Below are 25,909 nucleotides of genomic sequence, written 5' to 3' on the forward strand. Positions count from 1 at the left end.
ACTATACAATTTTAAGACATTTGGCATCAAAACCTCTTTTCTAAAAGATAATTATCATGTACGGACTACTTTTACATGATCTAGCAATATTTTTTTCAATTTGAAGACGAAATAACAATAATAACACATGACAAAGTCATATTATATGGGTTTCGCAATAAACTACAGTACTATAAAATAACAAACGTATAGTATAATTATTATTATAATTTGGCTTCATTTTTATTATTTTTCTTCATACCCTATAGTTACTCTTAGTTACCTATTCTATCAAATTCCTTCTTAAAAACCTATTCAATTTGAACGAGGAGTGTGTCACCCATATCTGGTTGACGGGACGACGAACGTGTTAAGTCACCTGTGGTACTTCTTCACGAATGTATCGTGCACTGCCAAGAATCACGTTATATCCGAAAACGTGATATATGAAAACAAGGGAGAATTCATAAAACAGAGACGATCTCCCGCGATCTGATATCGATTGTTGTGCCCTCTTGCAGCAATCAATATGAGATGTGTGAATTTACGTTCTTACCATTTTTTGTCTCGTCGTCCAAGGCATAGCAGGTACAAACTATGGTGACTGTTACCACTGGTTGATTTAAATGTTACGCTTAAGAACTTGTTCTATGATACATGTATACCTTCTTGATTGTGTTCGCTCTGCATTTAGATTTCTGAATGCGTTCCTGTCTAAATTTAAGAATAAATTCAAGTGAATGTACGGCTTTTCACTTTTTTTATTAGACTTTTTATGGTTTTCCCAAGCGTTCAAGACGGTCCATGCAAAATGGTTCACTGATACTTATTTTATGAAAATATCTACGAATTGGCATAAATAATAACAAGCTTTTTTGTTGTGAAAAGTTAGAAACTAAAATCGTTGCGAAATCGTTGACTATGGATATTTCGGAGAAGAAATTTGTCATTTTCATCGTGATTTTATTATATATTTTTTTAAACATAATACGAAAATCTATATAACTATGTCTAAAAAATGCGTTTTTAGAATAGGCTTCTTCTCTCATGAGTCGACAATGAAAAAAAGGAAAGACAGGCAAAACCAGGCGAGAAACGATGAAACTTTTTATATGAATAGGCTCTGCAGACATCTTCCAATTTTAAAGTAATGTTTAATACATGTCATATCGAAAAATAAAAACAACACTTTCCGGTAATGTAAGATATTTTATTCTACATTCACTAATATTGTTAAATACACATTGCAGAACTAATAATACAACTACACACTGGACAAACGTTCACTGAATTGCTTCACTCACCTCGCTAGTGCCCCGGTCAATTGACGCTCTCGCCAAAAATTGGAACTCAGCCATCCGTTGGTTTGTGCTTCCGAGTTTTGATGTAGGCTTTCACGTAAAAGTCAGCGAATAGTGTGAACATAAATAAATTCTGGCTGAAACCAATGAACAGCAAAAAAGTCGGATAGTTACAGTAGCCAAAGAGCAGCGGGAGTCCAAAGTGCACCATTAGGATCATAAACTGGAACTGTAATGGAAACGACGGACAAATACAGAAAAAAAAACTCGAATAACGGTATCGCACACTGCCGCGTGCCAAAGGTTAATCGCGACGGGAAGAGCAAAAAAGCAAGCGTATTGACGGTTTTTTTCTTGCCGTGTCATATGACACAAACTAGGGTGTATATGATACGGGATTCGAAAGCAATGAGACATGAATTATTTCTTTCATTCACCAAATTTATGGCGAACACCCTACCATTCTAATACTCTTAGCAACTACATATACCCACCAGTTGAACTTGCGTGATATGTTTCTTCCACCAGAAAGAGTTTTTTAGCTCAGGCCGGAACGAGGTCAGGAAGTAATAGAAGTACATGATGACATGCACAAAACTGTTGATCAGGCCAAGTAGCGTCGCATGGCTCCCTAAAACGAAAACCGAATTTGGCGGTCAGAAGGAGCGATAAAAACAATCCCATAGCGATGGCTGAAAAATATACAGGAAAGGTGGATTGTAATTCAATAAAGTGCTGTGTTACCCTTGACCGCCTCATACATAATTAAATGGCGCACTGACCCACTGAGAAGTGGTGAAAAGGAAATGTACCTCATTCATTTTGGGCCTTTTCAGTTGGTTGTTGATCGATTGAGGGAAATGGGAAAACGGGATATCAATAAGGAATAAAAAAATTCGAATTCATATATGCATGCAGCTCAACTTCATCTTGGATAATGTGTGTAAATCAAATAAATTAATTCTCTATAATCCCCACCTATATAATCTCCATGATCAATCGATTCTATTCTATATCCACAGATTCTATCAACAATAGTCATTTTAGAAAATTTTATTTTTCGAACCGATCTTTGATTTTCTAACAGCAAATAAAATTTCAAGAGAAATATGGAATTGCACTCTACTATGAAAATTAAGATTTTTTTCTGATTTTTGAGGTGGAATGTCATTGACATGACATTCGTTATTCAATATTGTGCAAGTGTATTGTTGCTCGTGAAGTATGTTATTCCTAAATATGAGTTTTGGGGAAAATAATTATATCAATTTTTCGTAACTTCAAGACATTATTTAGTAAAGGGTGTGTCACATCAAATTGCATCACGGAAAAAACGCTGTAGAAATTTAATTTTTAGGAATTATATCTTCAGCTTTCGCTTATAATCAGATAAGAGTGTATAGATCACGTTGGCCATGCTTCACTGTCAATTTTTCGTAAATTTGGAAAAATGTCGTCGAACGAAAAAGAGCGTCGTGAATTAATCCTGCGCACTCATTTCGAGAATCCGGAGTTGTCACATCGGGACATCGGTAAGATGCTGGGAATCGTCCAATCCACGGTTAGCAGAGTACTAAAACGATACTCCGAGAACCTAACCATCGACCGGAAGGTGAAGAACGGCAAAAATGGATGCTCCGTCAGTGAAAAAGATCACAAGCGCGTAGTTAAGCAGTTCAGACGTGATCCGAGAAGTTCGGTCCGGGATGTCGCCAATAAGCTGAATTTGTCAAGTTCATTCGTCCAGCGGACCAAGCAGCGGGAGGGCCTGCGTACATACATTCAGGTTCAGAAGGCTCCTAACCGCGACGAAAGGCAAAACATGGTGGGGAAGACACGAGCCCGGAAGCTGTACACCGAAATGCTGACGAAGCCGCATTGCCTGGTAATGGACGACGAAACCTACGTCAAAGCGGACTTTCGTCAGCTGCCGGGCCTGTTGTTCTTCTCCGCAGAGGACAAATTCAGCGTTCCGGAGGAGATTCGCAAGCAGAAACTATCCAAGTTTGCCAAAAAGTACATGGTGTGGCAAGCGATCTGCTCTTGCGGAAAGCGGAGCGCCTCCTTCGTGATGACCGGCACGGTAAACGGGCAGGTTTACCTTAAGGAGTGCCTACAGAAGCGCTTACTACCACTATTGAAGCAGCACGAGGGTCCGACCATCTTCTGGCCGGATCTCGCTTCGTGCCACTATTCAAAGGACGTGTTGGAGTGGTACGAAGCCAACGGGGTCACCTTCGTGCCAAAGGAAATGAACCCGCCCAACGCGCCGGAGCTTCGCCCAATAGAGAAATATTAGGCGATTATGAAGCAGGCCCTCCGGAAGAACCCAAAAGTTGTCAAATCGGAGGCGGACTTCAAGAGAAAATGGATTTCTGTTCAAAAAAAACTACAACCTGACGTTGTACAGAACCTTATGGACGGGGTAAAGAGGAAGGTGCAAGCATACGGGCTTGGGCTCGAAGTATGAATAAAAAGAAAATGCCAAAAGTTGTTTAATAGTTTTTATTTTACTGTCTAAAATTTTCAAATCGATCGGTCTACTGGGCGAATTTCTACAGCGTTTTTTCCGTGATGCAATTTGATGTGACACACCCTTTATTGTTAGAATGATCCGATTCAGGTTCAATATCAATACATTCGTTCCATAGAAACTCTCTTCAGTATTGTCAAAAAACTGAGACAGTCGGAAAATCACAAAGCAAGTAAAACATTATGACGTATTGATATCAGATTGGATATAGTCCAATTGAGCCATAATAACTTATCAACCTAGGCTATATGGAAGCAACTCGTAATAAATATCGCTTTCCAGCCTCACAGAAACATGAAGTTTCTCCTAGAATCCCGCTTTATGTGATTGTTTTTAAATTGTTCCAAAGTCGGTCATGCTGATCAACTTAACTCATTTCTGTGATTTTATAGACATTTTCGTGCCTAACTCTTCAAGCTGCATCTTTAACATCCAACATATTAGAAAAGATTCGACTAAACCAATTTTAAACGTAATAGACTGAATTAAATTTTTAGAATTTTACTTATGATCTTCAAGTGTTGCACTCGTGTCTTGCTCCTTTCCTGTTTAAGATGCCTTTTCCCCCCCAATATTACCGATAAAAAAATCACATCCGCTAAGACAGTAAGTATCGACACGCATTCCATTTGTATGTTAAGGGCCTTATAAAGAAAAAAAAGACCCTTGAGTACCCTTGATCAGAATTCAGAAACATACATTCTGTCAAATATATACCGAGATTTGGAACGTAGGAATATGGGATCAGAATTTGATCGTTCAAGAATGTCTTTAGCCACTTGATTGCGATGAAATTTTCAAAGGAAATTGAGTTCTTTCGGTACTGGTCGTGCTGCGACTTCTCTCATGCCCAAAACATCAACCAAAATATGACGAGATATTTTATCCACGAGCTAGCTTTCTCAACCTTAAATGATGATTTCCGATCACCATTCCTTTTATTCCTTTTCTTTTTATTATTTTATTATATTTTCATCAGCTCTCTGCCGTCTTTAAATGCCTTATACCTTATATATTGTTTTCGACACAGTTGAGTCCCCAAATGTATCTGCAACATATACAACAAGTACAAGTACAAGAAATTTTGTTTACAACACAAAATTTCACACTACAGTAAAACCTGTTTTTGTGCGTTTTTTTTTGTGTGATTTTTTGTTCTTGTGCGGTTTTTTTGTGCGATTTTTTTTGTGCAGTGTATGAAAAGAAGCATATTTGACGAAGTTATTGGCCATTTAGTTTTTTTCGATGGTTTATATGCATTTCAGTGCGAAAAAAGCATATTTGCGTCTCAATTATCCACTTCTGAAATCATTCTCCTCCTCTCATCAAATGCTCCAAGTTTTTCTAAGTTTTTGCATGACATGATTTCTAACAGCAACACGTTTCGACATGCAACTAAAAGCACAAAACAGCCACGCGCAACCGAAAAGGCAAAGTATCCCATCGCAAAGCAGGGAAACAAAGGGAAATTGAACGTTGAATGGCGTGGATTTGAGTTATTTTCTTGTGGGAAACTTTTTTTATGCGGTCCCTATCTACCGCACAAAAATTTTTTTTTTTTTAATTTTTACCAAACACGATTTATAAAAGGTGCTGGTGAAGTTTTGCAAGATTTTTTTAATGCGACTTTTTTTGTCCGGTCCCTATCCCCCGCACAAAAAAGGTTTTCCTGTATATGTATGACCAATAGGATTATTCATGTTAAAACCGCTCAACAAAAAAAACTAACTTGTTCTTAATGACACTGTAAACAAACTAAATGACAGATCGGGCTCAAGATTGACATTAAAACCACTAACAGTAGTACTAACTTTTAAAGTTTTCTACTTTGGAAAATGTTCAACGGAAAGATTTAAAATTTCAATTTTTTTTTCAAATTTTCAAATATTATATATTAATATTTGACAGAATGTAGGACGAATTGAATTTGCACCATACAATTTTCGCAATTTAAAATGACACTTTATGAACCAAATGCTCGTTTTTTGGAATAATTGAAGATTCATACTCCAGCACGAAAATATATCTAAGGTACAGTCTCATCGAATGATATCAAAAATTATCGTGAAGCCACTATTATAAAAATATCAGTAAAAGTCGTGATTAGATTTAACGCTTCAAAAACGTTCACGGCCGACATAACGATCTGAGAGAAAAGGTAACGCTGCCTTTTCTCCCAGATCGCTATTAGCATTAGTTGTTCAATACTCATGTGAGATCCAATAATTCAAGAACCCAAGAATCAGCTCAATCATTGGAATTAAATTGCATGAAAATGCTTGACCTAATGTTGCGAAACTGGTGGACAGAATAACAAAATTAATACTGATTAGACCAAGACAGGGCTTTGTCCAATTATTCGTAACCTACACAATCACACGCCCCATGGAAAAAATCATTCGAAATATGGGTCGTATATATCGGTTGTGTAACATTCTCCTGGTTTGATTCGGTTAGAATCCAGAATCACTATTCGTTTTATAGCAGCGGGCGTAGTAGGCGTATCTGAAATCATCAAATCATCAAAATTATGTTGATTCATTTTGTTTCAGAATAGTTGTGTAGAATGAAAGCCAAGAGAAGAAATATGATTTCAGACACCCACATTAAAAATCCGACGTGGTCAGGTACTACAATCAAGAAATCGTTGAAAATGACAAAATCGACCGTGTACGATGTGCTGCAAGCCATTAAACAGGACGCTGAGGCGAAGTCGGGTGGCCAAAAGACACGCTCGAACATTGTACAACAAGGTTTTGACGAAGTACGAAGGATGCATGCTGATGCATGCTATCAGAGGAGAGGCCCCCAGCAAATTTAAGTTCGTTCTCACTGATAAATTTGCCAGGAAGTTCTTGATTTGGCAAGGAATTTGCAGCTGTGGACAGAAAACCAAGGTTCTGTATAGGGACGAGTGCCTGCAGAAACTTCTTCTTCCGTTTATTAAGGCTCACAAAGGCCCGGTGAAGTTTGGGCAAGCTGCCAATACAGTCGAGAGAAGCTTCAGTGGTACCGTGACAATGGGGTCAATCGCATTGAAAAAGACCTCAATTACTTCGCTTATTAGTGTCGGCACCATTAATATGCATCCTTCTTCAAGACTAAGAGCCCATTTATACATAAACATTTTTTCGAAATAGTAGCATGTATCTTTAACATAAAAAGTCTAAAGCATACATGTTTTGTATATGTGAAGAGATTTATCTGAAACCGTTGGTGAACTCTTTTTTGATGAGGGATTAAAACCAGATGGCTTTTGCGCGACTCTCCGAAGAGAGACCACCCGTCGCTTCCTTTTGCCCGGCTATGGTCGAGCCCCCTATTAAACGGTCCCGAATGGTTCAGGTTTTCAAGACTGCACCCTTCGGACAACGAAAACCTTAGACATCTGGTTGCACCAGAATGGACGACACCTCTATAACAAATTTTCCGAAAGCACCGCGGACAAACACCGAATTTGGAGCTTCTGGAGGACGAAATGAATGATTCGGAAGATGGACGGATCGCTACTCTCTGAATGAAATTCTCTTTCAATTTTGAGACCCTTTCTATTCACTTCACATTTTCGCTCTAACATCTTTCCTAACCTTATACTCTTCTCTCCTTCACTCTCCTATGATCATGGACATGCCACACTATCAGAACATACTTGCGCGCAGGGTTTAACCTTATTTACTGGGTGCTGGGTGCGGGTGGTCTTCGATCGGTGGTCTATTCGCAATGCGTTGGTTGAAAGGAAGTTGGTTGCCCAGCAGCAAAGCCCCGGATAAACCACCTGATGAACAGACTTACCTGTTCATAAGCATTTCAACATGTAGGGGAAAAGGGGGGAATTTGGACCACCTAAGAAAATCTCATAATATTTCCAAACCAATACGAATCAATTAGACCAAAGAAAAGCCTCAAATCTGTAGGACCAATTCACCCCACAAAAACGTGTCCATGTCACCCTACACAACATCCAAAAATTAATATGCAATTGATTTAATTTATTGTTATCAAACTTACTGTTTCGCTGCATCAAATTGTTCCTCTTCTGAAGGCGAACAGAACTTTACTGCACAATACACGAAAAGTTTGTCTAATCAGCGGGAAAACCCTTAAAACCACGATCGGAAACTCACATTTTTTGACAATCAAAGTGCTTGCTGTGTTCATGCCGTTTCCTTCCACCTGTCGAATTTTACCAAAGTTTTTTTTACGTTAGTTACATACGGTTCAACAATAAAAGAAGATGACATTATAAAAAATCCAAGTTAAGCCATACTTTTCGAGATAATGGGGTGGTCCAAATCACCCCGTATGTCCAACTCACCCCGTATTACCCTAGTAATTTAGGAGAGAAGAGTTTCTATTCTTTTACTTTGGCTATCCGCAAGCGCTTATTGAACGGAACACTATATGGTATTCACTATATAATTCTAACAATACCTAAATTGTCAGCAAAGAAACAATAAACACTATTGAATCTGTTTAAATTAGCTTACTCAACTGTCCTACCGACTGAAGCTAAACAAATCAACACGTTCCGTTCGCCAACCGTTCCACGAACGAAATGGCCGAGAAACCCCAAATTCGGTTTGATCAGACCTCTGGTTATGCCAAGTGGCTGCCATTTAATTTCGCCCGTAGTGCCTCATTGTAGTGCAGCAAACTTTTTCTCTGGAATCCAGAGCCCTCTGTAAGCGAGTCTGTTCCAATCCTCGCCATATTTAAAAACCACCTTCAATTGGGAACTCGACATTTTTGTGGAATATTTGAATTTTTTAGTTTTTTTTTACTTTTTTTTCCTCAACTTATTTTTTTCGCCAACCGTTACATAGCAAGAAAATAAAATGTAATATTTTATAGTTTTTTTTCTCCCTTTCTTAAACATATTCTTTCATGTTTATTTATTTCATTCTATTCCATTATGTTTTATTAGTTTCTATGAACTAGATTTATCAACTTCAATAAATTCAGGAATTAAGGATGTGTATCTCTAACAAATCTAACAAAAAAACAAAACCTTTTTCAAGTTTATTATATTGCAATAGATGTTTATTGTTTTTTTGGTCGAATATTGAAGAAGTAATGGGTTTAGTTACGTGTTTTGTAGATTACCATGAGTTTTCCCTTGTGATCTATCCACACAATTTACGTGTTTTCGGATATCAGTGATTATACAAATATGATCAATTTACTTACGCTTTTCAAAATAAAATATAAGACTACCTTTTATTAAAAAATAGTTATGAATGATACAATATGTTGTGTTCGAATGATATGGGTAAATGTTGTGTTCGCGTAAATGTTACATTCGGGTAAATGTGCAATTCGGGTAGTGAATCGGGTAGCTAACTCTTCTCAATTGAAGTGCCTGATGAATTATTTCGGATTAAAACAAACGGTTTTTGAAGCTACACGAATTACCCAGTACAGCAAAACACTGATTGATCATGTTTATACAAATTTCGACACGGTTCAATCATTTACCGTTGATGAACTGAAAATAACTGAAACTATATTTATTAATTTCCATGATACTAACTGTGAAACAAATGATAGAGTTTTGACAAAGTGCTGGAAGAATTATTCGAAGAAGGCTCTGTTTGCGCTTGTAACTAGAAGCTTGGATTCTTATCCGGTATCGGGTGATTTAGAAACCAGGGCATCTTTTCTTACAGATTCTCTGCGAACATGTACTAAAAAACTAGTCAAACTTAAGGTTGCCCGCGATCCATAACTTTCGAGAATTCAGTTATAACATCAGAAAACCTAATAGCCAATAAATTCAATTCATATTTCGTTGACAGTGTTTCACTTATTAATGAAAGTATCGATTTGGTAAGTGAACCTGACGAAATAGTACAGCCGACGGCCAGTGGATGTAGGCTGGATTGTTTTCACCCAATAACTTTTGCGGACCTTAAAAGAATTTGTTTTGTACTAGAAAAGTCGGCTGGCATTGATGACGTCAATGCAAAAGTTGTTCAAGATTGCTTTAATGTTATTGGACATTCCCTGCTGGACCTGATAAATGATTCATTAAGAACTGGTCACGTGCCCAAAGTTTGGAAGGAATCGTTAGTGGTTCCAATACAAAAAATTGCTGGGACGATTAAATCCGAAGAGTTTCGTCCTATCAATATGTTGCACACTATAGAAAAATTGCTAGAATTAGTCGTTAAAGGCCAGCTGCTGAACTATTTGAATAATAATCACCGGGAATCACATTCCTGTAAAACCGCCTTGAATTTGGTGTTAGCTAACTGGAAGGAATATATCGAGAACAAAGATGCAGTCATTGCAGTGTTTTTGGATTTGAAACGCGCATTTGAAACTATTTCCAGGCCCTTGTTGTTACAGACTCTGCGGCGCTTTGGTTTAGAGGGTTCAGCATTCAAATGGTTTGAAAGTTATTTGAGTAATCGAATACAGAGAACTGTTTTTGCTAATTCTGTTTCTGAACCAATAGCTAGTACGTTCGGTGTTCCACAAGGAAGCGTGTTGGGGCCTATTTTATTCATAATGTACATAAATGACATGAAACGAGTCTCACGTTTTTGCGATATAAATTTATTTGCGGACGATACAGTTCTGTTCATAACAGCTAGAAAATTGGAATCCACAGCATTGCACTTAAATGGAGATTTGCATTGTCTTAGTATTTGGTTGAATTATAAGCAGTTAAAATTAAATGTTGGAAAAACCAAGTACATGGAATTTTCTTCGAGATATTATAACACCGAGTGTTTGGTAGAGATAAATGGTGAGACACTTGATCGCGTTAGAGAGATAAAGTATCTTGGTGTTACTATAGATGACAAACTGCTGTTTAAGTCTCACATAGATAATGTCATCAAAAAAATTGCAAAAAAATACGGTATCATGTGCCGTTTAAGAAATGAGTTGACAATTTCAAGTAAAGTTCAATTATATAAATCAATAATATCGCCACACATAGACTTCTGTTCATCCATTCTTTTTCTTGCTAACGAAACACAAATGTTGAGGCTACAACGTTTACAAAATAAAGTAATGCGCTTAATTTTGCGTTGTAATAGATTCACTTCCTCAGCTTTCATGCTCATGCTAAACACGCTTCAATGGCTATTTGTGAAGCAAAGGATTGTATATTTAACTATGGTGTTCGTTTTCAAAATTATAAATGGATTGCTGCCTCGATATTTGTGTGATCGAATTGAAAGAGGAAGTGATATTCATAGATATAATACCAGAAATGCAGACGAAGCACGAACACCTAGCTTCTTAAGTAGAGTGTCACAGAACTCCCTATTTTTTAAAGGTGTAACTTATTTCAATTCGATGCCTAGGCACATTAAAAGAGCAACCACATTAGTGGATTTTAAACGACAGTGTATTTCACATATCAAAAATGTAATATAAATGATTAAATTGTAATGAACGAAGTTGTTTTTAACGAATTGTGTTTGTGTATGTGTATGAAAGAATGAACTGCCATCTTCGTCCCAATGATAATGAAGGATGTTTTGTATGTTTATAGAAATGAAAAGAGAAAAAAAAAGGAAATAGAAAGTAGTCTACATAAGTTTGAGCACGCGCGATAATGCAGCCATGAGAAATCTGAATTGTAATAGCGATTGGAACATGGTAGAGTTTGTTCTTATTGTGGAATTGGACATGTTAGTTTCGTTAAAAAGAAGCAAAGCTATGATTGGGGTTCGTTTAAGATCGAGGGAACGACTGTTGTCAAGTAAAGAAGGCTCAATAGCTATTTCTGAAGGATCAAGCAGACAACCGTCAGAATGAAGGGATAGGCTACAACCCGAAATTCATCCAACGGGTCAAATGTTCGATTAATCTGAAGAGTTAATAGTCTGACAATTTTGGCAGTCAGTTTACAGTGAACTCAGAAGATGCTATGGGATAGCTTGACGGGACAGCAAGCGTTTCTTCTTGAGATTTGACTGAACTGAAAGATTTGCTGTGACTTCTTACAAACATGTCCAAAGAAACTTTTGAATAGACGAAGCTAAGTGAAATACCGATATCACAAAGAGGTGATTTCATATCTGCAAATTAAATCAGTTCGTTTTTATTTGTAAAACTGGTTATGTATTAATTAATTATCAACTAGATAATCGACCAACTCAAACCTATGTAGGGGAATGAGGCGGGACCTTCATTATTAAAAAGCTGTCGCGCTCGGGTATTTGTCACATTCGGGTAATTGTCTTTCGGGTATTACATTGGGTGTTACACAATCGTACAAATCATTACAATGAAAAATCGAAAAATCGAATACTTTTCTTTCTTTTCAGAACAATTTGTTGCAGACTTGTTCAGAAACATTTCGCTGTATAAAGGCCATTTTGATTTGGCCAGCGCAAGCAATAGCTGAAGCGACGAAAATAAATGTTTTTCTCTTTGCGTGAATGAAATAATTAGTATTTTTTAATGCCCATTTGTAGTAAAATGCGTAAGAATGCGGAAACTACAGTTTCCGATGAGAGATGTCCTAAATTTACTCGGAAACCGAGTAATGTAACATTTATCCGTAATTATTCTAGTTGAACAAAGTATCTCACATACTTCAGAAAGATCGTTTAAAATATTACGATATTATTAAATTGTTTTCATGTTTCCATGGTCAGAAAGATGGAAAGGAATATCAAAGAAAAAATGTTGATTAGTTTTTCTGTTTCCTTTCTTTAATGAGTCTCAAGATTGTATATATTTAATGTCTCATTCAATATATACTGAATATTTAATATTAATTAATATTATATATATATATATATATATATATATATATATATATATATATATACATATATATATATATATATATATATATATATATATATATATATATATATATATATATATATATATATATATATATATATATATATATATATATATATATATACATATATATATATATTTTCAATTAAATACCACGGAAAAACGGCAAAAGGCTGAATTAATTTTCACCTTGTATTAGAATCGGTAATAAAGTTTAAGGAAGGACATTTTACATGTTCATGTTACACAACATTTTCAGGAACATTTCCGTTGATACATTCTTGTTTCCGTTTCGATTGAAACTGCATCGAAATTGAGCCATATTTTTGCGAATATTCTTCGAAACAAGTTTCTCTACAAGCTACATTACTTGCCATACAAATAATTCACAAAAATGGACTTCAAGCAAAAAACAAGCCTCTCGAGTCTTAAATATGGATCCATCACAATGCTGGCGCTACAGCCATGAATCGTACAAAACCTGCCACTGTCAGGACAGAACTCCATTCGACACCAGAAACCAGAGAAGCTTTGACGAAGCCAGATAAGGCGATGCTTTGTTCACACTTCAGGTGAACAACACCCGCAAACTTTTGTGTTTCCGTCAAGGAGCCACTAGAAAACACCGAGAGTCTGCTGCCACTGGGGACTTACTTCTAGGTATGCACCAGTGAAAATTATACGCAGAATAATTTCCCATCAAAATGACTCGTTATGCTGCCCGTGTTTTTTCGAGTGTCAGCAGTAAATGCCTATGTTGAAAGATTACACTTTCTCACCAATCATAAACAACTCGCGCCTCGTTTTTACCGCTATACCGCTGACGTTCGGAGCTTCTAGTGAAATCCACGTCCTCTCGCTCTCCACTGACTGTTTAACCGTTCCGTAAACCCAACGGTGGCGGCTTAACGGTAGGAAAACACACCTTCAGGAAGGCTTTCCCCACCACACAGGGGGATTCATTTTTTATCAGAATATTAAATTTGCATACCTTCATTCCGAAACTTCGGCTGCCAGTGAATGATGAGAGAAAAGATTTCACTAGAATGAATCGAAAACGGAACGCTATACGCGTTCGTAGGGGAGTACGATGGAATGTACATTGTTTTCTTGAATTTGTTATTCTTCTAACTGTCTAAGTTTAAGTCTTCCTTTGCAACTTTATTATAAGTTATAGAAACAAATGCCTTGCTCTCATTTTATGGGGTGGTATCTTTAAGAGTTTGAAATTTTTTTGAGCAGAAAAATACCTTAGCAAAGTAAGAGTTTCTATTCGAAAAATACGCCGAAAAAATTAAAAACAAAATTCGTTCTTTTCAAAAACATACTTTTATGAAATCCAGAAAAAAATGAATAGCACATACAATAACCAACAAGTCATTCATCCATCGGAAGAAGGGCACTTCTACAAGAACAGAGTTTTTCTAACAACAACTCTTTCATTAAAAAATAATTACTAATGTTCAACTCGTTACATTCTTGTGTGTAAATTTTCGCAGTTAACACAAAAAATTCTATTTAGAAATATGTCAAGAGCATGTCAATCCCGGGAATTTACACTCCAAAAATGTTACGAGTAAAACATTAGTTTTCAGAAGTCTCCATGCAAAAATGCTATATATCTCAAAATCTACAAGAGATACAAAACTGGCGTCTTTGTCAAAAGTCCATGCTTTTATATGATCTAAAACTTTGCCGAATACACTTTATCGCTATCTTGACTTAGAGTTAGCTGTAATTTTTTCGAAGAAAACATCGACATCTAACGACATTTTTATCACACTAACTAGGTTCGAACTGCATTGAAAAAACTCCGTGGTTGGAAATTTGGTAATTTGGAAAATTGGTAATATTATAATTTCCGATTACCACAACATTATTTTAAAAAATCGGAGAGACTTCGGTCAGAATCGACTGTTTATCGGTTTCGATCTTGGCAATTCTACCCTATATGAAAACATAAGTCGATACACATACATACCGCATATAAACTTGGTAAAAATGTACGTTGCGGCCACCATTCCGGCGTGGTGATAGGTGTGCAGGAACGTGATCTGATTGTTCTTCTTCCGCAATATGAAGAACACCTGTAACGAACTCACGATACAATGAATCGACCGAGCAATCATAGAACTCCAAAAACACCTACAGTGTCCAGCAGATCGATAATTTTTGATAAGAAGTACAGATAGGTAACGAAAATTAGCCTATTCCTAGACGGGGTCACCTTCTGATTGATCGGCTCGCACAGCCAGCTGTAGTCCTCGGCAAAGTACGAATTGAGTGTTCCTACCATACCTATGTACAGGTTGAACAGAATCTGTACCCCGTTGTAGATATTCATCACTGTTTTTAGACTGAACGGCTTCCGGTGTTCCATCAATTTTTGGCCCCAATCGTTGACGAATTTGAGATACACTAAAATCACAAACAGCACCGGCCATGGTGATCCCAAAAGAGGAAAATGTTCCACACGAGGATCTGATGAAAAAATAATATTATCAATCACTTTTTGAACACTAAGCTGACACAACACAAACCATTGTATTCTCGAAACAGATATGTGTAATAATCGTACAATGTTCGTAATACTAAAGCCATGATTGTTTTTCTTTACTACGAGTATCAGTCAGTCTGAAGATGAACCAAGTATTCCTATGAATCCCGCAACAACCAAACAACACACGGTGTACAACACTATATTTTGTACGACATTTCATACAAATACTTTCTAGCACTAACAAACTAGAAGTCTACAGAACTTGACTTGCTTCGGTCATATCATCGCGTAAACTGAAAGACAAAACGCAAATGACCGATATCGGATAATAAGTTCGATCGAAATATGTAACGGTTTCATTTATCAATATATCGGCCCTTGTTTATTCGAATTCACTTGAGTCCTAAATTAGCATAACACACTCGCGGTGTCGTACATAAAATGAAAAAGAACTCCGGTTGCATGGCATGTAACAGTTCGAAGCAATGCGATCGGTATGGGTGTATTCAATATACGATTGTATTTTTGTGGTCGTCTAGTTAAAGGTCATACAGACGAGGGAATGGTCAGTCTATAATTGTGAAGATACCAGAGTGCGTACAACTACCCCTTGTGAAAATGTCAATTGCACTCGAAAAGTTTCCCACAAATAGAATGTCAACCTTGTTGGAGTTGGATGCTTCAGAGTCAATTTTCTGGAACAAATGCAACACTGAACACTCAACCTCACGGAATATAACGCCCCACCGGGCCTTACCGCTAGGTTTCCGGAAATTTGCCATGGTAAATGAAAAGATGGCTGTCGCTATATTCTTTAGCTCTTTCATGGCCTTGGCAGCTTCTCCGTTTTGGACAAGACATTATTTGAATAGATCCTCCATTTGAAGTTCGCCTAAAATTTGTCTATCGGTCGCAACTGAGGACGTTGTGATGATTGGCGGGCTTCGGTACATCGTTTCATCTTCCACAGGTACAGTGATTTCTTGCCATAATGGGCTGAGGCCAGGTCCTGCCGAAATACCACATTCTGCATCGCGTGATGCTTCTTGATACTGTATATCTCCTGGTTCACCGCAAGCCCCGAAGAAAACAACAGCGGCCTTACCGCTGATTGACAGCCACAGAAGAACCTTTGTTGACCAAGACTGACGCTTCCACATGAAAATGTCCATTTCAGCCAGGTACATATTCATCGTTTGGTTGGTTGGTTCGACTTCTCGGCCCAAGGTGCGGAACGAGAGCCCACCTTGCTCTCGGTCATCCTCTTCAGCTGCACTTTACGCTCGTTCATCATCATCAAAGCGTCCGTTTCACGCTCTCGTCTTTCTCCAGAAAGGAGAGGATATTGTAAATGCCGGATCGGCTATATTCGCCGGACATGAAGTGCCTCTCAATGTTCAACTTCTTCGCTCCGGGTGGAGTACGTACAAAGCATCGGATGTAATTGCTTGACTGTGTTTTTCATGTTTGCTGCAAATCCACTGATAACGCTAAATAAGTTTGATTTACCTATGTCCTTCATGTTTTGGATGATTTGATGTAGGTCAACAATTCGTGGTGAGCAGATTCTTCGAGAAGATGTTAGAATTTGACTAAAGGATAGCTCTACTACAGCAAACAAACCAGCTCCTGCGGGCCGATCAAATTTTGTTCCAGACTATGAGTGTTGACGAAATGTTGATCTCCTGGCAGCCTTCTATACAGGGGTTGTCAGCTGAAAGTTTGAATCAACAGTGGTGGAAAGTCCATGGGTTGTTTTTCAATACTTTGGTAACTGCCCAGAACGGCTTACCACAATCTGAGAGGAAGCGAATTATTTTGTTGAAATTTACATGAAATTTACAATTTGTAACAGTTGTCACAACAGTTATCGTCATCTGATGTTTTCAGATTATTTATTTACCAATTTATTTCTGTGTATATTTATTGAGCTGTGTTTATTTTTTTGAGAATTTATTTATTTACAATCGTTTTGTGTAGATATTTATTTATTTATTTTATTACTTAACTTATTTATTTATATTAATTTTGTTTTTTTCATTTTTCGGTTAGTGTAGTTAGTATTCATTATAAGATCACATTCAAATATTCAAATTCAAATATTCACACTAAAACATTCACAGTGTACCTCCACTAAGTCACAACTTAATGTTATCTAAAAGATACTCCAGAAAGTATACACCTAAGAGCTAAGACTTCCCATCCCACTTCCCTTGAACATGGCGAAAGCTCAATCGTCAAAGTTCGCTCTTAGAAGGGTCAGGTTGTTCGGTCAATGAGTGTCTGTTCGCGCAGCGAAGGCTTTGAGTTTGAGGAGGGGAACGAGAAGGTTGGTCGTTGGTCGAAGGAAGATGCACACAGAAGGATGCTTTGAGGAAATTGTCTTCGGCTGACCTTGAGCTCTGAATCGCGGAATACCGAGGACTACAATGTTTTTCGACCATTTTACTAAGTACTGTCCAACGTCGCAGAAGCTTTGTGTTTTGTTCGTGTGCTTCAAATGTAGTGTCTATTGTATAACATGAGGTTTTTGTGATTGTAATTTGAATCGATTTTCAGTGTGAGCATTGAACATACAAATAAAAGCTCAATTATTCAAACGAGCAACAAGTGACTACAAGTACGAATTTTGTGTAATTTAGGGACCATTTCTAAGTGTAAATAATTAAAATAATAGGGAAATTCCTCTGGACGAAACCTGGCAATCGAAAACCCTTCGGAAAAAGGCAGCGCCGTCACCATTGCGCCTTCGAAGGATCCGCTGGACAGAACCAACTGGCAGAAATCCACACCCAGAACCTCTAGCTTTCTGGGTTGGATGAGAAAAGTATGTCCTCACCGTACCCTGTATAGTATAATTCGTCCATGTGCACATGTGATGTCCCTTAGATTTGAGCAAAGTTAATGTAAAAAATGAATCTAACAATCAATGTAAAATTTAACCCGTAGTCCACCCTATCATCCTGAAAGTTTTGTCGTCATGAGGTTTTCTGTGCTTTTGGAATGATAGTTTTTGATGGTTTTCTTGGAGTACACTGCGGGTATCTTTCAGAAGTCTTCGCTAACTGGAATTGATACAGCTCGATCGTTTCCTGATCCTTATAAAACGGCCTGCGTGTCAGGTCTCTAGCTGGGCAACGAACGTTGCTATTGGTCCTCGAAAGAGGTGGCGCTTAAGCCAATCGCCTAAGAGAGGTCGGGTAGGAAAGCTAACTTCTTAGCCTTCATAGGGATGATGGTAGGTTCCGGTTTGAAACCCGGTCCGCTACAATTTGCAGTGACCGGTACGTTTGTACTGCCACCTAACAGCGTTACGGAGATAAATGGTTGCATGAGCCCCGGTTCAAACGGGTAGAAGAATCCGCGCACAAGATGGTGTACTGCGCTGCCTGCACATCCCTTGGCCGAGTGGTTAGCGTCATAGCTAACATGCCGGGTGTTCGGGTTGGATTCCCGTTCTGGTCGGGGGAATTTTTCGTCAAAGAAATTTCCTCCGACTTGCACTGTGATCACGCGTATTCTAGAGCTTGCCACTCGCTTGAAGTCTACTGTCGATCTATCTCTGACGTTCTCCTGCTTCGGACAGTGGACTGCAATGACAATGATCGGACCATTTAAAGTGGAAACTTCCACCCTTAAATCTTCAGTGGTTTTCATTTGAAGGCTCGGTAGTAGCTTGCAGCAAATGTTCCTCCTCAAGGTGACGGCCACTCCTTCACTCGTAGAGTCCGTTCAATCGAGCCCAAGGAGCTGGTAATCAGGAAGCTGGAATCAGGCTTCGGGTTTGAGATGAATTTCTGTGACGATGACTACTTTGAGTGGCTTGTTGGTCACGATGTCGTAGGAGAATACTCGACATCGAGGTTCTTTGAAAGCACTTCCAGTGCATTGTAGTGGTTCATTGCCAGAACCATAAGCTAGTACCTCTCAGTGCACTGAAGATGAATACATTTCACGAAATAGTCGATGCTTTTCCGAAGGTTGTCCGGGAGACCTTTCACGAAGAAAGGAAACACTTTCTTCTTTTTCTTAACTGACTGCTCAACGCCGTTGTCAAGGACAGTGCACCGATTGATGGCCAACAGCCCTTTTTCCCGACGAACCAGCAACGACGGTAGACGGATTGACGCGGATATAAACGGGAGCACTTCCCGGAATTGATAACACTCACGTCAATACACGAATCACTCATGGCTGGGTCTACCAGAGCGTTACGTACGAGTATATGTTCAGGTCCGGCTTATGGTGCATGTTAATTATGATGGTGATTTCAATGCTCGTTCAAGAAATCCAGAAATCAATGTTCAATGTGTTTTTGCTCTTTATTGAACAACCAGTCCACCTTTATTATAATTACTGTAGGGTTCACATTTGTTTATAAAGTTTAGAAGTACTCCAGTGACGGTATCAATATGATCTTTCTTGGACGTCAAAGACGCAGCTGACCTGAACGAATATCATCATTTGATTCGGGGTGAAGAGGAAGTAGCTGAGGTGTTACTAGAACAGCAGCACTGCTAAGTGCCGCAGTTGAACGTGGGTGGTTCGCTGGAAGTTTTCCTGCTGATGATTTCGCGAAAGCAGCATAAGGTTTGGTACACTATATAGCAGGGGTGGCCAAACTTTTGGGCATTACGGGCGACTAAATATTCAAATGCTAGGCCGCAGTCTACCATGAATATAGTACTAGACAATAAAACATAGTTTTGACCCTCCTGTACTCGCGTGCAAAATCATAACTCGTATGTCACAGACTGTGCGAGTTTCTGTAATTTTGCAATACGAATCTTTTTTTAAAGCCAAAAAATATAATTAAATGAAAAAAAACTAAAAATAATAAAAATAATTATCGGTTACTAAATAATTGATAAGTATTACTTTATTTTCTGTAAAGTTTCATCAATCAAAATTGTTGATTTTTTGAGGAAATTGTCATTTATAATATATATGTTTTTTTCCTTCATTTATTTAATTATGCTCAAGTGGATAAAGAGCCACCATCAATCAACACATTTTTACTATTTTTTTTTTTTATCCCATTTATTTATTTAAGGCTCATTAGCATTTTAGCTGTAATAGAGCCGAATATTAATCCTGTACATGTCACATGGTTATCATATCTATAATTAGCACATTACACAGTTGCCATTCGCCAGTATTCCTTCTATACCATTACATATGGTACATTCACACAGTAGCCATTTAGGCGTAAGAGTATTCTTTCTGTTCTTCCATTATCCAGTTGGATCACCGGACAGCGGAGACAGTTGATTGATCATTGTTGAGTTATTTATAGAACAGCAGCCCGATGTGTCTTGCAGAGCAGAGCAGTTGTATGGATGAATCGACCTTATTTCGTCCGTGGATCGATCTCCATCGCTGATGATTGTTGCGTGGACGTAGTTATTCTATAACAACACAAAGATGGTCAATGAGGGCCCTGAGTTTTGAACTCACGATCGATCGCTTACTAAGCGAACGCGCAACCAATGTGGCTACGGAGACCCCCTTTAAAACTATTTGAATATATTATAACTACATAATCACTAACTTAAGTCTAATTAGCTATAACTACAGTGCAAAATAAAAAAAAAAAATATTATTCCTTCGTTCCCTCGTCAGTTTTCTCCTTGTCTGGAACAGTGCCTGTGGTGGGTCGAAACAACTACATCGCCAGTTGATGTAGCAACGGTATCCTTTGGTAGTGAGTGCCTCCTTGTTATGTTAATAGCTCCTAGAATGATCTTATCTCAAAGGGTATTATGTTCTGTATGTGTAATAGGAAAGGAAGGGAGAATGGACAGTGAGAGTGGGAGATGCGACCTAAATAATAACATTAGCGCTTCTTAGGAAGAAATATATGGGGAACATAAAATTTGGGTCGCGAGTAGCTAAGATATCGCGAACTGGCATGCGTGAGTGTACTCCATGAGCCTCTAAATCGGCAACAAGTTCGAATCTTTCATTGCAAAATTAATTACATGACCAAACAACGTGCTCGATGTCATGATACCCTTGATCACAATTGCATAAATTGTTAGTAGAAGACCTATGCGGAAGAGATGCGCATTTAGCGCGGAATGATTGGACATCAATCTGGACATAGTTCTAATAAAATTTCTGTCAAGATCTAGCCCTTTAAACCAGGCCTTCGTTGAAACTTTGGGGATAATAGAGTATAGCCATCTCCCAAGCTCATCTCTGTTCCATTGGTTTTGCCAACTGGTGAGTAACTGCTGTCGGGAAATGGAGAAGAATTCCCGATACGCTATTTGTCTTTCAAAAACTGTACCCTGAATACTACCCATCTTTGCGAGTGTATCCGCCTTCTCATTATCAGGAATAGAGCAAAGGGAAGGAATCCAAATGAAAGTGATTCGAATACTTTTATCAACAAGAAAATTCAATGCATTCCTAATTTTGATAAGAAAATATGATGCTTTCGTCTGTTGTTTCAAGGATTGAATGGCTAAGACTATCCGAGAAAATAAAATAGTGATCAGGTGGTAAGGACTCAATGGGCTTAATTGCATCATATATTGGAGCCAGTTCGGCAACATACACTGAACAAGGGTCTTCATGTTTATGAAAACTAGTGTAATGTCCATTAAAGATACCAAAACCAGTGGATCCGTTGATTCTTGAACCATCAGTGAAAAACATTCTTGAAGAATTGATTTGGTTATATTTTGAAGCGAAAATATTAGAAATTAACGATGATCGAAGATGATCTGAAATGTCTCGAGTTTCGTCCTTCATAGAAAGATCGAAATCAACGGAAGATCTGCAAAAGTTCGGAAAGCTAACATTATTGAAGATGTCTGCTGAAGGTTTCATTTCTTGAGAAATGTAGTGAGAGTACAAATCCATGGATCTCGACCGTTGGTTTAATTCGAGAAGCTTCTTACAATTCTCAATTACTAATGGGTTCATGATTTCGCTTCGGATTAAGAAGCGATAGGACAATCCCCAAAACCGAACCTGCAATGGTACAACACCTGCCAGGACTAAAAGGCTCATGTTGTGTGTTGATTGCATGCACCATAAGGCTAAACGCAAGCAACGATACTGTATCCTCTCCAATTTAATGGTGCGGATTTAAGCAACAGAACGGAAACAAAACGAGCCATACTCCATGACTGACAGTATTGTAGTTTTGTACAGCCGTATTAGATGATGACCCCATCATCCCATCATGTTCCAGTAACTGTCCGGAGAAAATTTGTTCTTTGTTGACATTTTTTATTCAGATGCGCAATATGTTTTCCCCATGTACAATTTATGAATATACAAAGTAATTATTGCAATTACCTAGAGGTAAAGCCATCCATTAGCATTGACAGTTTTGTGTCTTCGTGTGAACGAACCTTAAAATATTTTAATGATCTGTCAATGTCAAAACGTTAGTCAAAATCAACATTTTCAACTAGGAGAAGAACACGAACGAGCAACGCTTTTTTATCCCTATTGTTCATTTTAGGGTCATTAGCATTCTAGCTGGAACAGAGCCGAATTTTTATTGTGTACATGTCACATGTTTATCATATCTATAATTAGCACATTACTTCTTCTTCTTCTTATTGAATGGCTTTAACGTTCCCAGTGGAACTTTTGCCGTCTCAACGTAGTATTACTTGCGTCATTTTACTTAGTATGAGATTTCTATGCCAAGTAACACGCCTCGAATGTATTCTGAGTGGCAAGCTCTAGAATACGCGTGAGCACAGTGCAAGTCGGAAGAAATTTCTTCGACGAAGGAGAATTTCCCGGCTAAAACGAGAATCGAACCCGAACCCCCGGCATGATAATGTATGACGCTAATTACTCGGCCACGGTAGCACTAATTAGCACATTACACATTTGCATTTTTCGGCGTTAGAGTATTCCCTTCTATACCATTATTGCATATGGTACACATTTACACAGTAGCCATTTAGGCGTAAGAGTTTTTTTTCTGTTCTTCCATTATCCAGTTAGACCGGATAGCGGAGACAGTTGATTGATCATTGTTGAGTTATTTATAGAACAGCAGCCCGATGTGTCTTGCAGAGCAGAGCGAGTTGTATGGATGAATCGATCTTATTTCGACCGTGGATCGATCTCCATCGCTGATGATTGTTGCGTAGACGTAGCTATTCTGTAATAACACAAAGATGGTCAATGAAGGCCCTGAGTTTTGAACTCACGATCGATCGCTTATTAAGCGAACGCGCAACCAATGTGGCTACGGAGACCCCCGAGCAATGCTTATTAAATGTTAAAAATTGCTACCGAAATTCGGAGTCAGTGGTTGCCACTTTAAGAGCGCTTACTCCAATTTTCGGCCGTAATAATCATCCCAGCCGATAGGCTTCGTATAGTGACCAAAATTGAGTTGGGTTTTCCCGTGTCAACGAGAAGCCGCCCCGCACGAAGCAATGAAAATATCGCGGCCGCAAATAGTAAATCCATCCGAAATCACCCAAATCAGTCAATTGCACGGCATTCTCTAGAACTGGACATCTCTCAAAGCTCATTGTGGTGTATTTTGCGAATAGTTTTTGGGCTACATCCTTGCAAGATCAAATTGACTCTAGAACTAACCACTTGACCATATGAAGCGCCGAAACTCCTCCGATTAGGCTCTGGCGAATCTTGAAAGAAAAAAAATAATTTTTATCACAAAATCATCTTCAGCGATGAGGCTCGTTTCTGGCTAAACGACCAACAATGGTCAACAAGCAAAATGTGCGTAAATGGTCAGATGCAAACCCATTTGTGCTTCAAGAAACACTTTCGCATCCGCAAAAAATACTGTTTGGTGTTGTTTCAATGCCGGAAGAGTGATTGGGCCGTATTTCTTCGGCCGTATATCGTGACATGTTGGAAAACTGTTTTCGACCAAAATTAGAAGATCTTAACATCAATGATATGTAATTTAAACAAGGCGGTGGTACTTGCCACACAGCGCACGTTATAATGGGTGTATTCAAAAGGATGTTTGGTGAATGTGTTATTTCGAGAAATGGGCCTGTCGATTGGCCGCCTCGTAAATGCGATTTGACGCCATTGGATTTCTTTTTATGGATCTATGCCAAGTCACTGGTCTAGCCAACAACAAGCCAGCAACTTTAGAAGAGCTCAGAGACAACATCCAACGTGAAGTTCGAAACATTCCGGTCGAAATGTGTGGCCACGTAGTGGAAAATTGAGTTCAACGGATCGATCGCTGTAGACGGGTCCGTGGGGGTCATATGACTGAAATAGAATTTCATTCTTATAATGTAAGAATTGAACTACAGCCAGAATAAATTTGAACTCACTATCTTCCCTCTTGAAACTATCTATCGAAAATATTGGCCCCTATTGAACCGAACGGAAACTATCACACCGAATATATTTTCGTATTTTGTAAATCGAGAGAATCTTATCGAATCGAGTCGGCGAATTACATATTTTGAAACATTGCCGAAATATTACCGAAATCAAAACATCAGGAATGCAACAAGAAAACCAAACAGCTCGGAAAATTATGTCGATAGCTTTTACCCGACTGTATCTATAACAGCAAAATAGTGCTAACGAGCAAAATTCTGTTTAACTTGAATTGCATAATAGAGTCCAATATTCAATTTAAGAAATTTCCAATTTCTCATTCACTAGTTGCTCTATTCATGAATATATTTCTTTAAAGAAATCTGCCCAATTAATTCACATTACTTAACTCACTTCAGCTCGCTGATGATTTGATTGATGAGATACTCGTGTTATTACAACGTGAGGTGTGGGTGTATGTGAGTGGTAGTGATTCGAAGTTATAGTTGAGCGAAAGAAAGGAAGTACGTATGTCAAACAATCAAATATAATTATCATTCAAATTTAAGCAACTTAGAACTATCTTCATCAGTCATATTCAAATTGAAAGTACCTACGGTTCACCTTAACTCAAACAATTTGTTAAATGTTAACACTGTATTGCACTGATATTGCGATGAAGAGGGGACGTCATACTTGTGGAATTCCATTATAAAATGGTAGTGAGCCATTGATCGCAGATATGTTTCATATTCTCATATTCTCTGAACGATTCACATATTTTGTTTGATAATTTAATAACGAATTAAATTTTTCATATTATTTCGCACGTTTCTAAACACGTGATATGTTCGAAACATCAAAAGTGATATAAACGAAACACGCTATAAAAACGTACAGTAATAAAACCGAACCCTGCATACTGCATACGGACCTTAAATTAATCTTTGATATTGTGTGTTCACTAGTAGGGGAAAAGAGGGGGAATTGGACCACCTAAGCAAATCGCCTAATATTTCCAAACCAATACGGTCTAAATAAAAAATGTCACATTGTATACTGAGCTACACTTGTTTTCTCTCAATAAATAATGTTTAATCATTATATAAAGCTTCAATCTACCAAATATATCATAAAATAAAAGAGATGATTTTTGGACATTAAAATGTGATTTGGACCGTCTGTGGGGTGATTTGGTCCAGTATGTGTTTCATCGAAAAAAACATACTTATATTTATGTAAAGTATTTTGGGATAATGCTACAATCAGTAACAATGTTTTGGGATCGATACCAGGTGTCTTGGCCAGATTCCAGACCAGAAAAATTGGATTGACACCATCTCGAATTCTGCATGAATCTTTTCGCTGTTGGTCGAGCATTTACAAACATTTTTGATGCTTGGTCAAAGAAAATCCGTTCTCGATGGCCTGCGTTGCTCTTTCAAGCTCCTCCTTCTCCCAACGTTGTCTGTCCATCCTCTTTTTGTAATTCAGCGGCATCTGGAATCAATTAGACCAAAGAAAAGCCTC

General features: G+C 38.1%; 1 protein-coding gene across 1 annotated transcript; it reads right to left on the bottom strand.

The window, feature by feature from the left end:
* Positions 1-1,193: 1,193 nt before the first annotated feature.
* LOC129775687 (elongation of very long chain fatty acids protein AAEL008004-like) lies at positions 1,194-15,425 on the bottom strand. Its single transcript, XM_055780701.1, has 5 exons — positions 15,126-15,425; positions 14,735-15,066; positions 14,567-14,672; positions 1,775-1,911; positions 1,194-1,509 (listed from the first exon to the last, which is right to left on the bottom strand). Exons 1-5 carry the CDS (start codon positions 15,184-15,186, stop codon positions 1,330-1,332), a joined length of 816 nt encoding a protein of 271 aa, XP_055636676.1. The 5' UTR covers positions 15,187-15,425; the 3' UTR covers positions 1,194-1,329.
* Positions 15,426-25,909: the final 10,484 nt, after the last annotated feature.

This window comes from Toxorhynchites rutilus, chromosome 3 (assembly GCF_029784135.1).
Source record: "Toxorhynchites rutilus septentrionalis strain SRP chromosome 3, ASM2978413v1, whole genome shotgun sequence".
Lineage (NCBI taxonomy): Eukaryota > Metazoa > Arthropoda > Insecta > Diptera > Culicidae > Toxorhynchites > Toxorhynchites rutilus.

Bases quoted from the DNA above. Each gene is read 5' to 3' on its own strand.
- LOC129775687 (XM_055780701.1), bottom strand. From the start codon at position 15,186: ATGGCTTTAGTATTACGAACATTGTACGATTATTACACATATCTGTTT. The intron at 15,067-15,125 runs GTTTGTGTTGTG...TTTTTTCATCAG, and splicing joins TCTGTTTCGAGAATACAATG to ATCCTCGTGTGGAACATTTT. The intron at 1,912-14,566 runs GTATGTATGTGT...TTTTCGTTTTAG, and splicing joins TTTTACCAAGTTTATATGCG to GGAGCCATGCGACGCTACTT.